We start from the raw sequence: 17,625 nt of genomic DNA, 5'->3' as shown, positions 1-17,625 counted from the left end.
TGTATTTTTGCGCTAAGTCAAAAAAAGGTCCAGTCTGTTATTGCTGTTTGCTTCTTCCTTTTATTTGTTTCTGCAATAACAATCTCATTGCGAAGAGCTAACAGATTGCTTGTGTGCTTTGCGGAAAATGATTCACTATAAGTACACCATTTTATTAAATTATTGACGCTTTCAATGGCTGTAGAAGTAGAGACAACTGGTAAGACCTCCCGGTCATCAAATTCGCTGCTACCTGAAGACTCATCATCGCTATTGAGATCATGTGCAGGGTCGTCATCAAGCACATCATTGTTCCATATTTCAATTTCTGGTATGCTAATGTTATTAGTTGGCTCTATTTCTGTTAAAAGTGCTTGAGCTGCCTGAAGAGCTCCATTGCAGTCTTGATCTTTTTGCAGTAGCTGTGCTAGTGGCACATCATCGTCATCACTTTCATACTGATCAGAGTCCCAGTTGTTCAACTTTGACCAGGACTTTTTTATTACTCTTTCTGGAACATCATATCAAGCTTGTTTTAATAGCATGATTGCATTTCGAATTGAAAAGGATTTCAAGCGAACCTTGAGGTCACCTCTTTCAGCAATTAATTGAGAAAGAAGCATACTTCTGTAGTTTAGCTTGGTTAACTTAATAGGATTCTGATCCATTGGTTGTAAAGTTGCTGTTACATTTGGTGGAAAGAAAAATGCAATTATATTTCCATCGTCGCTTTGAAATTTCTCAATTGGTGCATGAGCAGAGCAGTTGTCAATTAGCAAAATTGCCTTCGGAGGCAAATTATTTTCCTGAGAGAAACGAATCACCTGTGAATTGAAAATATTTTGGAATTACTGAACCTAAAAAAAAATTTTTTCTTACCTCATGAATAAATATCTTGTGAAACCAATCATGAAAAATCCAAGATGTCATCCAAGCATTTTTTGAAAAGTTGTAATGGAGTGGATTATTGAATCCTTGGAAACTTCTTGGTTTTTTTGCTTTTCCAATTACTAATGGCATTAATTTATGTGATCCATCAGCATTTACACCAAGTAACACTGAAATTCGTTCCTTCTGGATTTTATACCCGGGGGCGGTTTTCTCGAAAAGAAAGACGTATGTTTTGTCAGGTAAACAACGGTAAAATAATCCGGTTTCATCTACATTATATATTTGTGACTCCATTAGCCCCATCTCATCGACTTTTGCACGAAATCTGTGAATAAACGGGGTGACTGAAGCAACATCACTAGAGAGAATCTCGCCACAAATTTTTAAAAAACGTATTCCGTGTTGTTTTTTAAATTTGCTAAACCATCCATCACTTGCGCTAAATGTACTTTCATCTTTATCGGGATATTCCACTTTGAATATTTGTTTGGCTTTCTCCTTTAGTATAGGCCCAGTTAATGTAGACTTTTTTTCGCGTTGATTTAAAAACCACTTATAAAGACTTGCTTCCATTTTTGGATATTCAGCGATATGCAATGATTTTTTGTTAGCCTTATGATAGGTATTAGAAACAGCGCTTAAAATTGATGATTTCATAGATTTGATATAGGTGATTGCAGATGGCGCCACATCAAATTCTAGGGCTAACCGCTTCCCTTGAATACCTTGGTCAAGTTTTTCCAAGATCTGCACTTTGGTTTCCAAAGACAAAGTATTTTTCTTACGTTTATTTGGCATTTCAACGAACGACTTTTACTTTTAAGCAAACAATGGCGAAACACGTGCACGCGAATCGAATTTCAAACAAAAACTGTACAGATAGCGACGAAAATCCAACGACTACCGAGCGTAACATGAATAAATTAAGGATTCCCCTTTTTATATCTATTTTGCAACAAAAAAACAAAATACGCTCTGAAATTAGAATCGAAAATTCTAATTTCAGAGCACTTTCGATTCTAATTTCAGAGCGTGTAATGTATTCAAAAAGTTGATTCTAATTTCTGGAAATTCTAATTACTAAGAGTTCTAATTTGTGAGCGTCTACTGTATTATTATCTTTATCTAATAAAAGTTCTTTGCCGAAAAGTAGGGCTCACGATATTGAACATTTGAAAATTATTTCGAGAAATTAAAAGACGGCTAAAGACGGCTAATGAGATTTACTTGTAACTGTAATATATTAAAATATTTAAAATAATCTAATACCGCCTACCTACCCGACGCAAATAACGTATATGGTGTATCTATATATAATATATTTTTTTTGCAACAACACGATTCGATTCAAATCATTGGATATGTTATTTAAAATTGATAAAATCGGGACCTTACACATGAAATTATAAATTAGAATTTGAATTGAGACAGTGAGGTCAATTATAAAAAGAATATACAGCAGCAACGTGCAGTCATAGTTACTTAAATACACATCTATGTATTTGTAAATATATCTGTATAAAATATGTATGCAGGAATCGGACTAAAAAGTGCAAAATCGAAAAGTAAAACCAAAAAACAAAAGCACGATCCAAAAGATTTAAAATCCAACCCACGCATAAACTTTGGAGATGGTCCCGCAATCAGTCTTCAGCACGCGTTGGAAGTCCGGCCGAGCCCGTGGCAGATTCAACCGTAAGTTTGCTTGTTGCTGAAGATAATCATAGCGTCACATTTTCCGAGGACAAGAGAAAGACGTAGGCAGGAAGCAGAGCTGGTTGGTGGTGATCACTTGCAGTTCGTTTGCACGGTGATCGTTCAATAGAGCACAACACAAACAGACGTACATTTAACTAGTACGTTTGTCGTACCTACCTCTACCTACTTGTACTCGTCGTTGTACAAGCGAGTATGTAGCGTGACACGCGCGCCGCGCTAAGACTAGCCCTTTGTCAGGCCAAAAAAAGGAGGGCCTCAGCATCAATGATGAGGCAAACCCAGATCGGTGTGGCAACGCAATACTTGGGTATGTGCAATGTTTGTGGCATTTTGTGCGCTTTGTATTGTTATGTTCACTGCGTTTGCTGGTTTGTTGTGTAGGTGTGGGTGCGGCCGGATGGACGGCAAAATCTCATTTCATAATTATTCATTTAAAATAAGACGCAGTATGAAAATAAATCAATCAAGAATGGGCACAAATTCATGCATACTTACATACCTACATATGTATGTATGTACATTTACAAAGTTATTAAATAAACATGAATAACTACAAATCGATAGCACAACTTAAATGCTAAAGTAATATGTTAATATTGAATTGCCAATGGTATCTTCACTTTGCTTATAAATCGCTTAACATCTAATGGATTGTGAAGAGGTTAGTTGTTTTGAAAAACGGATATTTCCGATTCCTAAGTCTTTTTAAGCGGTTTTCTGGTGTGATCTAAGAAAAAATGCTAACTATTTTCCATTGCTCAAATGGATTCTTAAATATATCCACAATCTGTGTTTACCAAGATTTTTTGCAATTTTAATTCATTAACACATTAGTTTTGCAATACTTTGCATGGGTGCACGGATTGCCACAATTTGCAAGGTCTTGTATCCCAAAACAAAATACAAGCAAACAGATATTTGCAATATTGGCAAAGTATGCAGCAATCCCAGCAGACCCTTGCAGTTTTACTGGTTGTGAATTGTAGCATAATAAGGACGATTTCTGCCAGTAGTTTTTTGTTATTATTAGCCGCTTTCGGTTAGCCAACTCCTAGCGAGTAGTGAATAAACCAAAAAATCTAACTTGAATCCAAGACTGCGTTTGATTTGGCAGCACTGCACTGCGAGACTCACTCCAACTGACCTATGTAAATCCATTTGACTGTATAATCAATTATTATTCTTATAATTTGAAAACACTAAAGTAATCTCAGTTCTCGCACAACCCTTTTGACTAATGTCAGTCACGTAAAAGGGGCACTTTTAAAGGCGGTTTTTGGTGCAATGAGAATACAGGGTCCGGCACCAGAAGTGTAACCAACTTCAGCTCGCGTAGGTCACGGGCATGATGCCCGTGCATCAGCTGTCAGTTATTTGGCTAACTGACAGTCCAGAGTGTTGTTAACAAGCGCGCGGAAGCACTTTGCCGAGAGTAAACGTGAAAAATGAAACTCAGTAATGAATTTCGAACGTAATAGTAAGATTGCATTATATTTGCAACCAGCGATTGTTCGAGAGTAAAAATAAAGTAATTAAAGTGTTTGTTTATCGCACCATTACTCGTTACAATGATACGGGTAGCATCGTGAAACGTCATGGAGGTGGTCATCAAAAAAAAGTGACGAAGCGACTTGAGCGAAATCCCCGACAAGTGCCAATCAAATGGCGAAAGAACTGAAAATATCTGACCGTAGCAACCGCCACATACTAAAAATGATCTCAAAGCCAAGCCTCACAAGATCCAAAAGACGCATAATCTCACACCAAAGTAGCAACAAGTCAGGCCCGAGGGAGCGAAGGAGTTGCTTCGCTGGGCTGAAAGCGGCCAATTTCCGAACATTGTATTTTCTGACGATACAATTTTTCAAATTGAGCAATTCGTCAACTCTCAAAACGATAGGGTTTATTTGACCGACCGTTCATACCAGAATTTGAGTCATCGAATGGCCACCAGGAGGCAGCACCCGCCACAGGTAATGTTTTGGGCCACTGTAACCGCAGATGCACGCTCTTCAATCGTTTTCATCGAGCCTGGCATCAAAGTAAATGCGAAATATTATCGGGAAGATATTCTCAACAGACAAACATTTCGGTGGTAGACCATGGACGTTTCAACAGGACGCGGTACCGTCTCACAAAGCTCGAGTGAACCAAGAATGGCAAAAAAACAACGTTCCGAACTCTATAACGACCCCACAATGGCTTTGAAATTCACCAGACGCGAATCACATGGATTATTCTCTTTGGGTCATTTTGAAGAGCAAGGTCCGAACTAAAAGATTCACCAGTTTCGAGGCGCTGAAAAAGCCATTGTGTGCGAGTGGGCCAAAATACCTGTAAGTCACATTTGGACAGCTTGCGATTCGTTTCCGGACCGTCTCAAGGTCATAGTCAAGGCAAAAGGTGGTCATATCGAGCAAAAGTAAATTGATTTGAATTGAGTAAAAGTAATTTTCCAAACTAAATGTATGGCCTTTTTAATTGGTTACACTTCGGGTACCGGACCTTGTACTGACTAGTTAGTTTCAATTGATTCAATTCAATTTCTCAGATTTGAACTTCTCAGACATTAAGCCATGACATATGGTTTTTTATGAGTAGCTTTTTCATGACAGCATTACACTATTGCCTACCGAGGGGCGACCGCTATTAGAAAAAACGTCTTTAATCGTTTGGTGTTTCATGCCCAGGGTTTCGAGCCCGGGCACTACGAAAGCTAATCACGCACCAACCCCTGTGGCTAAGGCAGCCACCCGCTTCAGAGATTAAGCAAAAATGTAAATATATGTATGTATATTATATAAAAATAAACTATTTATAGTTATAGCCACGCCTGACAAACAAAATATTCTGAAAAACCCCGTTCATAAGACAGTCCGAGTTATACTTATTTTAATAAGAGACCAGTGCCAATTACATGAGAAACAATGCTGATGCTACGGCCTAGTGAACCACAGATCACGGCAGGTGGTTATGAATATATTATATTATATATGTAATATTAATAACTTTTTATTGACCTGAAATGAACGATTGCCGTATAAATATATGAAAAGCTGATGCAAATAAGTAATCAATACTAAAGGTGACATAACCAACTACTAATTTAAGTTAACACCAGCATTACGAAGTAATAATGGGCACTTTCTGTGTTGAGTTTTTGTTTACCATAAGTAGTAACTTATACAAATCAATAATGAATAGAATTAGCTATATAAAATTCGAATGCATTTTTCCTTAATGTAATTATGCCATCCTTTCAAAAAACGATATGCTATACGCAATATATTTACAAAGTAGAGGCTTACAAAGTGTTTGATATGTGTATAAGAGAAATTGTAGATTCGCGAATTTCTGGTTGGAGCGAATATGTGTGGTAGTGAAAATAGAAGCTGTGCACACTTTTATCAAGAATTCCATAGCTCACAACTATATGTATATATGATTGGAGCTTACTCCATTTGCGACGTGCGTCTTGATGTTGTTCCACAAATGGAGGGACCTACGGTTTAAAGCCGACTCCAAACGGCAGATATTTTTTTTTATGAGGAGCTTTTTTATGACAGAAATACACTCGGAGGTTTGCCATTGCCTGCCGAGGAACCACCGCTATTAGAAAAAAACGTTTTCTTCATTTTGGTATTTCACGGAGATTTGAACCAACGAACTCCGAATTCCGAATGGTAATCACGCACCAAACCATTCAGCTACGGTGACCGCACAACTGCTTTTAATAAAAATTGACGCATAACAGAGAAGTTTGTGTTCTGATTTACTTGGGAACCAAGTGAATAATTAAAAAATTCGTATTGAATGCTACTAACCTTTATACTATATACTCGCATAGAGAGCGGTAGAGAACCAAAACTAGAAGTTTAGAATATTTTATTTCGTCGTTTACAGTACTTGGTCGAGAATAAGGTTACCCACATTTTAGAGAATATGCAAATACAAAAAACAAAAGAGAGAAGTACTTTCATAAAAAAATTTATTTCATTACATCATCTAAATATATTTATTTTGCTATGAGTTGATAAGGCTTGATGCCAAGAACTTCCGGTGAGCAAATCTTATTTTTGGCACAAATGTCGGTTACGCGGTTTTGCGCTCAAAAGTTACCTATGAAAATTCCAGATTGCTAGTTTTGGAAACTGAAAATCAATCCATTATCAAATCTTTCCCTTTCTTTTCAAGTCGAGTAGATCTTGTAGAGCTCGAAAATTTAGGGTATTTTGAGAATTTTTTTTTTAGAATAAAAAAAATTAAAAACGATATTTAAATTTTTTAGACTTTTTATTTAACTTCTTTTACATACAAATATTTTGTTTTTAATTTTAACAATTTTAAAAAGGCGCTGAAGTTGACCCTTCCGAATTGGATCTGGACGGTGTTGTCAATTTTGGCTCTTCTATTTATCTGAAGCACAAAAACCAAAAAAATTATTAATCAGCATGACTGTAGCTATTTCTCGTAAAATAATAAAAAAAAAAAAACAAAAAAAAAAATTGCCAAAATGACGCGGTTTTGAATTTGACACTCTAAAAATCGGTTTTTTCAGTTTTTAATTATATTAAAAAACTACGATACAATTGAAGTAATAATATGATTCTAGTACAGGTGTAACCATTGATTTTGTGAACAACATATTAAAATTTCAGACGGTTCGGTTGAATAGTTTTTTTTTTTTGACAACACCATGGTGAAAATGTCGTTTCGGGATAAATGAGTTTAAAGTTCAAGGTACAGGACCGCGCGGACTGCTATCTACCTAGTTAATGGGCTGTAGAAGCTATAATATTGGGAATTACCACATGAAAATTTCACAGTATATTCTTAAAATAGTATACTTTCGAAATATCGAAAAAACAAAAAATTTGTTTACATTTCTAGACCACCATAAAACATATATGACGTCGAAGTTTGAGCTTAATCACCAGAGACTTCAGCTCTTTAAATATGCTCGTACATGTATCTCAGCAAATGTATGGCAACGTCACTTCTTAGTCAGATGAATTTTTCAAATGTTTATATTTTTCGATTAGCCATGGTGCGCTCGCCCCAAGGCGAATTGAGTATCTAAGGTGGCGCCATTAAAAACAGTTACTTTACTTTTTGCGACTTTGACAAGGCTGGCGTCAGCTCCCTTAGCAATACAAAACAAACGAACAAAACAAACAAAAGTAGGAGAAATTAGATGTTTGTAAAAATTCAGTGAATGACGTGGTAGTATTGTGATTTGTGAGATTTAAACTCATGGGCTCTTACGACACAGCGAATTCGGAAGGCGCAATCTTGTATTCTATCATTCTGGTGCTCGTCCCATATTATTAAGCTACAATAGCGTATAACCTCAAATTATACATACATGATGTTACATACTAGGTTCTCTCTGTTATCCAAATCATGAGCAGTAAACGAATAGCAATGTGTCTGTTACTCCGGGCACAGCCAGAGCAATATATATTTTTTTCCTTGGGCATGTAGTTATGCCAAGAAGATTACGTTGTTGTCCTTCCTTTCGATTGATCTCTAAATTATTTCAACTACTTGAAGGAGAGAATTTAATTTGATCCTGCAGACGTAATCAAATTTTGAAAAACCACCAAGCGATGTGAGCTGCCATTAACTAATGTTTCAGCTAAATCTTCATCCCGGCACCTGCCATCACTACAAAGAATTATAAATATAATTCTTCAAATATCGCTATCAGCGCGCCATCTGGCGCGAAACCATTTGCTTTCACCTAGGTAGCACATGCTTTGAATACAAGCCTAAATGGACCATAAATATGACTTTTATAAATATTTCAACGCTAGCTCCACCTATAGGGTAACATTTCCGAATCCGAAGATTCTATATTCAAATTAACGGCCCATAAAATGTCCACACCTATCTAAAAAAGGTCTTTATATTCAGTTCATTCATTCTGGAGATTACCACGTTTACACAGACAACAGTCTGTTACACTCGCTACATCATCCATAATGATTTTTCTATATTATTTTTAATAAAATACGCGATGGTCCTCAACTTTTATTTCGATATAAAATAAATATAATTTTTGGTCAAAATTCACTATTTAATATTTTAACAAAATTTAGCAGACTTGTTTTTCACTTTGTAAATAAATTACCTCATTGGAAAAATACTTCAACCACAAAAAGGGAAAACAATTTGGGCAACTTTGTCATCCACTGCGTTAAAAGTGCGCACATAGCTGTAGGCGGAGTTATATTATATCAAATGGTCAACGTTGTTCATATTACTTGTACTTGTGCGTATGTATATATGTACTTTCGGCACACATGCCAACCGGACGATTGCTCCAAAGCTCCTTTCCACCCTATCTGGATGATTCGTTATGATTTGAAGGGTGTTAAAAATCTACTTTCCAACCTCAGCTCAACCATATTTTCATGCTTATACTCGTGTGTTAGTAAGTTTGTGTGTACATGCACACATATCCTCTACACAAGTATGACATACATGAGATTCATTGGAGCAACTTTCTCGCCGGCCTCCAGCCATATTGATCTGCCTCCGAATGCCCGTGTTCGTCCTAGCTTGGTTGTGTACGACTATATGTATCCATTTTTTGTATGTGTAAGCATATCTATGAAAGAATGTATGAATAAGAAAGAACGTGTATGTATAAAGTAAATTGCCAGCTTTCGAGACTGAAGTTCCAATTGTCCTTTGCAATGCAATATGTTACAAACCAATATCCGAAACTGACACAAGCATGCCCGGCTTCGGTCGCCACGAGTATTTGTATAATACATACATTGTTGTTGCCAACTGCCCAGCACACTTTTTGACGATATGTCTGCTGACGTTAACTGCGTGCTCACAACGGAGGTAGAGCAAGATGTCTTGCTTATTCTTAAGCCATATTGTGAGTAGAATCATGCTCTGAAAGATGATAAGATAGAACACGAAGCTCAGCCAGCGAGCAACTACTCGCAAAACGGAAACTTAGAAGCAACAAAGTCAAACGGCATTCGTTCAAAGTATATTGCATATGGAGAAGTTAACAAATACATACAAAACTGTATGGATGAGCTCACGTATATTCAAGCATACAATTGCATAAATTGAAAGTATTCGTAGGACCCAGAGCATACATGAATAACACAAGTTGTGCACGAGTATACATGAGTGGGGATGATGGTGAGGCAGCAAAACGCATACGTGGTCAATATGTTGGTTTGGCCCCAGGCTAAACTGTGGACCCCACAAAAAGATGGAGCAGGACATAAATATAGACATACGGACGAACAAATGCGAAGAAAAAATATAATTTTCAACTTTGCTATACCCAAATACATGCATATTGTGAGTTTGTATGCATGTACATTGGTTCTCGTTGTATGCAGATGTGTGTGCTTCTTCTGCGGAAAGTAAGAAAGGGTAGGATATCCTAAACTTTAAGCAGAGTTTTGAAGAAATAACTTGTACCGTTTAAACTGGGCATATTGCGTTCGCAAATATTCACAATGAGTTGGAATGTTGTATGTAAAAATGTACCCTACGAGTACATGTATGAAAGTAAGCATGCTTGCACATACTCGCAAATATATTTTACGAGTATGTACTTACGTAGTAAGGTTTTAGTTAAATCTAGAGAGTGAAAAATTGTACTGAGCTAATTAACTATAATTTTAATGCAATAAAAGCTTGTGCTGAGTTTATTTAATATTTAAAAGAACCCAAAATTTTAATCAATTTTCATATGTATTGACTTATCAATGTTTTAGTTTTAAATATCTATGATCTTAGATACTCTAATTATAATAACTGAGTCAATGACGCACAAGATCAAGGTAGAGCTAGAGGGTGGAAAAGTTTATGGTACATTAATTCCGGCCGTAAATAAAATGAATTATTAGCGGTTGCCATGTTGGCCACGTTTCCAACTAAATTTGTGCTGGATTCGACGCGCATGAAAAAGAAATTTGTAATAGAGGTCGTTCCTCGAGAGCCAAAGCTTTTACTATAATTCTGAAACAGATTCTTATAAAAACTATATAGCGTTCGGAAGCGGCATGCAACTGTATGGCAGTCCTATTATATATATATAATTGGCGCGTACACCCTTTTTGGGTGTTCAGCCAAGCTCCTCCTCCTATTTGTGGTGTGCGTCTTGATGTTGTTCCACAAATGGGGAGACTTACAGTTTCAAGCCGACTTCGAACGGCAGATATTTTTATGAGGAGCCTTTTCATGGCAGAAATACACTCGGAGGTTTACCATTGCCTGCCAAGGGGCGACCGCTATTAGAAAAAACTTTTTCTTAATTTTGGTGTTTCAACCGAGATTCGAACCGACGTTCTCTCTGTGAATTCCGAATGGTACTCAAGCACCAACCCATTCGACTACGGCGGCCGCCCTAATGCCGAGCAATATTAACACGGAAGAAAATGAAATAAAGAATATACACGCCAATGATATATTTATACATACAAAACGGTTTTCAACCAAATGTGAACAGCCAGTTTGATACAGGATGGGTTTTAATGTCATCAGTTAAAAAATTGCTGCACTATCGGTATATCACATCTACAACAAAAAGTTTGCATCGCGTCACACAATGGGCTAGCAAGCAGATAAATTAGAATAAGGTTTAAAAACTTACTGGTACTGTTACTGTACTTAAATTTAGTTATAACCGCTCCAGTAAATTAAGCCATGTACAAAACGTTAAGGTGCATAACAGTTTCTGCTGATATGCTACTGTGAGATTATTTCAATAGATTCCTGTTGAGAGTTGAACCGCCTTACAAAAATGTGGAAGGACGTCGATTTTAGCTATGTGGCGAGATCCAGATATCAGAAAATATCCCGCACTTAACTCTTCGGCAACATTTTTTTAATTAATTTTATTTCCTGAAAATTTGCTTATTTAATCTAACTAATTTAGTCTAAAAATTTGGTTAACATTTTGGAAAGCATTGCAAAAATCTGTTTGTCCTGTGGCGCCTTAGCATTGAAGGACCATCTAGACGCGCATGCCTACACTACACCTTATAAGTCATTAATCGCTCCATTCTACCTATGCATATATTCATGCATATGTACATACTTATATGAATGCACAGAAGTTTATGCGATGGCAGCACGCCAAATGCAAGCTTTCGGAGTGTTCGAGACAAAGTTTTTTTTGAACATTTATTTATATAGTAACTACTTGCAAACTTTATTGGGATCACAATCGAATATGACATTAGTGGGGCTTCAAATAAAAGTGCAAACGATTAACAGTTTACTAATGGCATCCTTATTATCTTAGTGCTTAGCGCACACTATCTCCTGACTATTTATGTACAATAGAAAGAAGAAAGGTTAAGAATTACCATAAAAGTAAATTTTACCATATTTCTCAGCTTTCAACGCAAGTTATTCTTTGCAGCTTGTCTAAGTTATTTGTCTGTCGTTTATTGTTATTTATGTATAAATTAATCTACATCCTCTGCCAAAATTATTTTTTCTAAACTAACGTTGCGCAGTTATTGCGTATATGCGATCTTATTGTACCCCGAATTTTTATTTTTAGAAGGTTAAAATGCAAAGAAAATTTGTGACGTCAATGACGTCCAAAAACAGCAGAAATCGAACACCAGAAATCGTAGAAAAAATACAGGGTATCGTATTGGAAAGTCTTTGGGTGACTGAAAGAGATTTATTAGAAGCCCTAGGCATCTCATTGGGCAGTGTAAGCAATATTTGGACTGAAGTATTGGGTTGTTATCATTGGCTAACAATGGAACAAAAACACATTCGAATGCGACTTCTCTCTCTCGGATGAGACTTGGGTCTTTCACCATGATTCTAAATCAAAACAAGAGGATGTGGGCTCACACCCAGTTCTTCGGCTCCGTGTCCGGGAATCGGCCAAGAATGTGTTAGGATTAGTTTGTTGGGGGGCGAAAAGAATTTTTTTGTGGGTTACTTGCAAACAAATCCATGAAGAGGCCCAGTTTGCAAAGAGGCCCAGTTTGCAGGACAAAGCATCGTATCACAAGAGCATTTAGACAATGGCTCCTCGAATTAAAGCTTGAGTGTTGTAGGAGCATCCACCGTATTCACCAGATTTGGCCCCTAGCGACTTCTATCTGTTTCCAGACCTAAAAAAATCATGTGCGGAAAACGTTTTTCATCAAACGATGAGTTCATAACTGCTGAGGAACCGTAATTTGCAACCATTCCAGATTCTCACTTCAGGGGTGGAATTCATAAATTGGAATCTCGTTTTAACAAGTGTATTGATGTTCAGGGAGACTATACTGAAGAAGAAATTGTTTTTAGACCATGAAATTGTGTTTTTCTTATCGAACTAGAAAACTTATTGAACAACCTAGTACGTACACAACGTCCTTCTTTAGTGCCGTACAGTTGTGAAATTTATTGCCTAATTAATTAAAATGGGATTAAATCGAAAGGGCTTCAAATTGGCTGTGCAGTCTATCTTTTCAAACAAAGTCTTGACAACTGTACCATTATCTTAAAATGTTGCTTTTGATCCTATAATTTTTTCAGAACTCTATTATTTCTTCCATTTAGATTAAGTTTTAGAAATGTATTCAGTACTTAAGTTCCAAGTTTGTAATTAAGTTGCTTTCCATCCCATTCATCTTCAGAAGTATATTTCTTGTTTCTTTAATATAAATCAATTCGATGTTACTGTTTTTTTTTTTGTTACTCAACTTTCGGTATTGGAACTTTTATGAAATAGGACACTGTAGGCTAACACACAATTTGTGTTAATAATGCTAATAATAAATATAGAAATATAATACATAATATCTTATCAAAATATCTAAGTATCTCCATTAAAAATAAAAATATAGACAACACGAACCGTTGGACAATTATTGAACTCAAATTTTGTAATTTTAGTATGTATGTGTTTATGTGTCTACATATATTACCTTCATTCAATTTCATTTGTCACTATTTGTATTTCGTCACTTGAAAACTTTACCCAGGGGATGTTTTTTTCTTCTCTTCATACAGAAAGGATTTGCCCAAACGTAGTTATACTTAATCTTAAATTTCTTACGGTTAATTAATACACAAGAATAGGCCTGAAGATTTATTTAAAAACTTGTAATATATGTGAAAAGATTAAAATCCGTAAGAATCATAAAATCCTTCAACGATTATTAAATGCTATGGAATTTTTGGGGTTTTTTAAGTTAGAGTTAATTTTAAGTTTATAACATAATTAATTTTTGATCCAAAAGAAATTAAGCAAAAAAAGTTAAAACACCACTTAAAATTAGTAACATATGTATGTGTAGGTACAGCTTGCACTTTTAACATACATTTATATTAACGCAATTACAGTCATAGGTAAATGTATATATGTACATAGTAAGCATGTATTGGTTTTGTTATTGTTTTTGCTAAAAGTATATATGCATAAATACGTTATTGCAGATTTTTTTCGATTCATTGTATTTTCATTATATAGTGCATTTGTGAATAGTATATAAATGGTATATAAGTATGAACATGTTTGTAATTGTAGGTACTATAATGTATAAATGTGCGGATTTAAGATCACCAGCTTATTCTGTGGTTGTGTGCACTGCAGATTCAGTCTTGGACACCTCCCCTTTTTCGTTTCCATTATAATTTACGGCAATTTTGTTGTTATTGTATTTTATTAACTGTTTTGTTATTTGCTTTGGAGCAGTTAGCCACTCGCTTGCCTATTCGTTCGTTTCAAGACAACAAGTCAACATCGATCGGACAAGCTCGTTTTTTCATTCGCTCACATATTGAGAGCGAGAGAGTTGAACGAATCAGGTTTATTATCGTTGGTGTCCGGCCTTTTCTGTTCTTAAGCCGTGCATATAAGTATCTTTGGGTATATGTATTCATGTGTGTATGTGCGTATTCTATATGCCAATGCTTGTATGAGAGTATAAATATAGTAGTATATCATTCAATAGATGAATATATATACCCGCACTCGCCTACCTATCCGAGTAAAAGTAATATGTTCGTGTTGAAAATGGTTCGATCGGCTGTCACTATAATACAAATATGAGTAAGTTTTATACGTAATCAAAGCATCACCAGTGTCTACTGGCCGCGATCTCTATGTACTTACTTCGGTCTGTATGTATGATCACTTAATCATTATGTTCGGCGTTGCCTGGTATACCTGTATGTACTTAAATATTTGTGTTAGAAAAATATTTTTAAATTTTGGATTTAAATTTGCCATCTCTTGGGAAGAAGACCGAAGGCAGCTTCTTACGCTGCAGATATGCAACTCAAAATTGTGTTTTAAAAAAATTCTCTGTATTTTTTGAAGACAAGAAGCATTGTTGGTATAGAGCAGGGATGTTTATTGTATATGTACAGCTGTTGACAGCTAATTAGAAACGACACTTATTTATAAATAAATAATAAATAAATTTTCCATTTTCCTTTTAAACACGTATTTTCATAACTTTTTTCCAATTTTATTTAAACATATCGCACTTGTTACGTTAAAGCGTAACAACTCAAAATCTGAACATTTTCAGTAGAGACAAAAAACTGTTTCCGTAAATATTAATAATATATTACAAAGAAAAAAATATGTAATAGCACGAAAATATCATTAAAAACAATATAACGGTTGTTTCATTCTTAATTGTTTAGTAGTTACGCTAAAATAACAAATTTTTGAGTTGTTACTCTTTTCCTGAAATTTTTTTATACAATTAGTGGTATATTTTAAACAAACTGTTTGGTTGTAAACAGGCACAATTCAAAATGTTACACTTTATGTGACACAAATTTGTTCAAACACTTGGAGACAACTAAAAATGTAACTCTTTAGTTGAGACAAAAGAAGTCATTCTGAAAGCAAAGAGAGAGTCATAATGGTTTTTTTAACGAAAGACTAGACAAACCACTGAATGATTTTTACAGTGGGTAGAGATGGCCACTGTACATTGTTTTCTTGCAAAAAACTAAAATTTGGAAATTTTGAGTTATTACGCTTTAACGTAACAAGTGCGATATGATAAACTTAAAAACTAGTGGAAAACAATTTAATCGCAATTCTTTATTAAATATATATATATTTTTTTAAAGCATGTGAAATGCACGATTTGGATAGGGCAACTAATTAGAAACAGTAATGTATTATCAGATCAACATAAAGATTATGTTAGTATTTGGTTCCATAACCCTTTTGCTTGAACACTGCCTCACATCGATTGCGCATTGATGTAATGAGATTCTGACAGTGCGCCACAGGTATTGCTTGCCATGCCGTTTTACTTCGGCAAAAAGGACATCCATATTTGGGATATTTTTGGCACTCACGGCTTTTTTAACGTCACCCCAGAGATGCTCTATTGGGTTTAAGTCCGGACTGGATGATGGCCATTCCAAAACATTGATGGAACTTTCGTCGAAAAACTATTTCGTCAACTTTGCCGTGTGCTTTGGATCATTATCCTGTTGAAACTTCCATATAACAGGCAAATTTTCCTCAGCACACGGCAACATTACATTTTTTAGTATATCGACGTATTTTTCCTTATTTAAAATTCCATCAATCCTATGGATTGGGACAACACCATTCCACCAGAAACATCCCCACACCATGATTGATCCTCCACAATGCTTCACTACCCGTGAAACGTAGCGAGGACTGAATTCTTGGTTGATTGGCCGTCGAACATATCTTTTACCATCTGGGCCTATGCGATTTATCTTGATTTCATCGCTCCAAACGATATATTTCCATTGATTTGGAGTCCATGACCAATGGGATCTCGCAAAGACTACTCGCCGTCTGCTTTGTATCTTGGTTAGAAGGGGCTTCTTGCGTGCTGCTCTGCCATGCAGTCCAGATTCGACCACACGCCGAGCAATTGTCCTCTTGGATATTTCGAAATTATATTGATCCTGAATTTCCCGTTGGATGTCAGTGGAAGTCTTTTTTGGGTCTCTTTTGGAGATGATTGCTATCTTGCGGTCAATTTCTGCTAAAGTTTTCCGGGGCCTTTTCTTACGTGGAACATTGTCAACAGTCTTAAAAAGTTGGATATGCTTTAAGGAGTTAAAAACGATTTTTTTTTAGCATTTGACTTGCTTAGAAATTTCACTGTACGACTTTCCAGCTTTACGAAGGTCAAAAATGGAGCTCCACAGGGCAGGTGTACAGCTGCTGCTTTTTTCCATTACACATCTTGAAGACGAATATTTTAGTTGCTTTTAAACAACCAGTTTAAAATATATATATACCAAAATGTCGATTATATTACTATTAAAATAACACAACTTGCCGAATATGCTTCCATTGAACAACTGTTTCTAATTACTCGTCTCAGTTTATTTACCTTGAACTAAGTAACCCATGCACTGCGTTGGATAATATTAACGGTACTTCAATTTCACAACTACAAAACTAGGCGCATTGGGTAGTAAATAGAGTAACAAAAGCAATGCAAATGATTTTAAGAGAAAAAATAACGGTAAATTTAAACAGTTTAATATTATGCTCATCAAGCGTTTATCAAAAGGGAACGTTTCTAATTAGCTGACAACACCTGTATGTTTATATGTACTTACTTACATACACATGTGGTCATTAAAATGTGACGGTCGGAAAAATTGAAGGCTATTATTGGAAGTCCTCTTTTCTATCAAAGGCATCACTGCTTCGTTGTGAATTTAAAAAATTCGGTATATTAAGTTGCGATATTGGTTGCACAGATTTCGTTTGTTTAAATGTAATTTGCGTGGCCGCTAAAATTTATCACTGAGTCACTTGGACTGTTCAAAAATTTGGTTTTAAATACCCTTAAATCCAAAAAACAACCATATAGCGACGTGATGGAAAAAAGAAAACGACTTGCACTACTAATAATTTAATTGTGACGTTGCCAAGAGGGATCGCTTTAAGGCATTAAAGGCCATTGCAGCTGAAATCAGCAATGTACATAGTATCAGCGAGAACTGCACGGCGTCGACTGAACAACGTGAACCTACCAGACAGAATAGATTGTAAAGTTCCTTTGTTGA

General features: G+C 35.8%; 2 protein-coding genes and 1 pseudogene across 2 annotated transcripts in view; 1 reads left to right on the top strand and 2 right to left on the bottom strand.

Moving 5' to 3' along the window:
• LOC129238042 (B-cell lymphoma/leukemia 11B) overlaps positions 1–17,625 on the top strand; it is a 105,348-nt gene that overhangs the window by 21,148 nt on the left and 66,575 nt on the right. The gene's annotated exons all lie outside the window — the stretch shown is intronic.
• On the bottom strand, positions 18–647 carry LOC129236867 (uncharacterized; annotated as a pseudogene).
• On the bottom strand, positions 657–1,668 carry LOC129236866 (jerky protein homolog-like; the record flags this gene model as incomplete). Its single annotated transcript, XM_054871137.1, has 2 exons — positions 859–1,668; positions 657–803 (listed from the first exon to the last, which is right to left on the bottom strand). Coding segments are annotated over exons 1-2 (957 nt in total), but the record flags the coding sequence as incomplete, so codon positions are not given.

This window comes from Anastrepha obliqua, chromosome 2 (assembly GCF_027943255.1).
Source record: "Anastrepha obliqua isolate idAnaObli1 chromosome 2, idAnaObli1_1.0, whole genome shotgun sequence".
Taxonomy (NCBI): Eukaryota; Metazoa; Arthropoda; class Insecta; order Diptera; family Tephritidae; genus Anastrepha; species Anastrepha obliqua.
The sequence above is the reverse complement of the archived record's forward strand: the minus strand, read 5'-3'. Positions and strand labels throughout refer to the sequence as shown.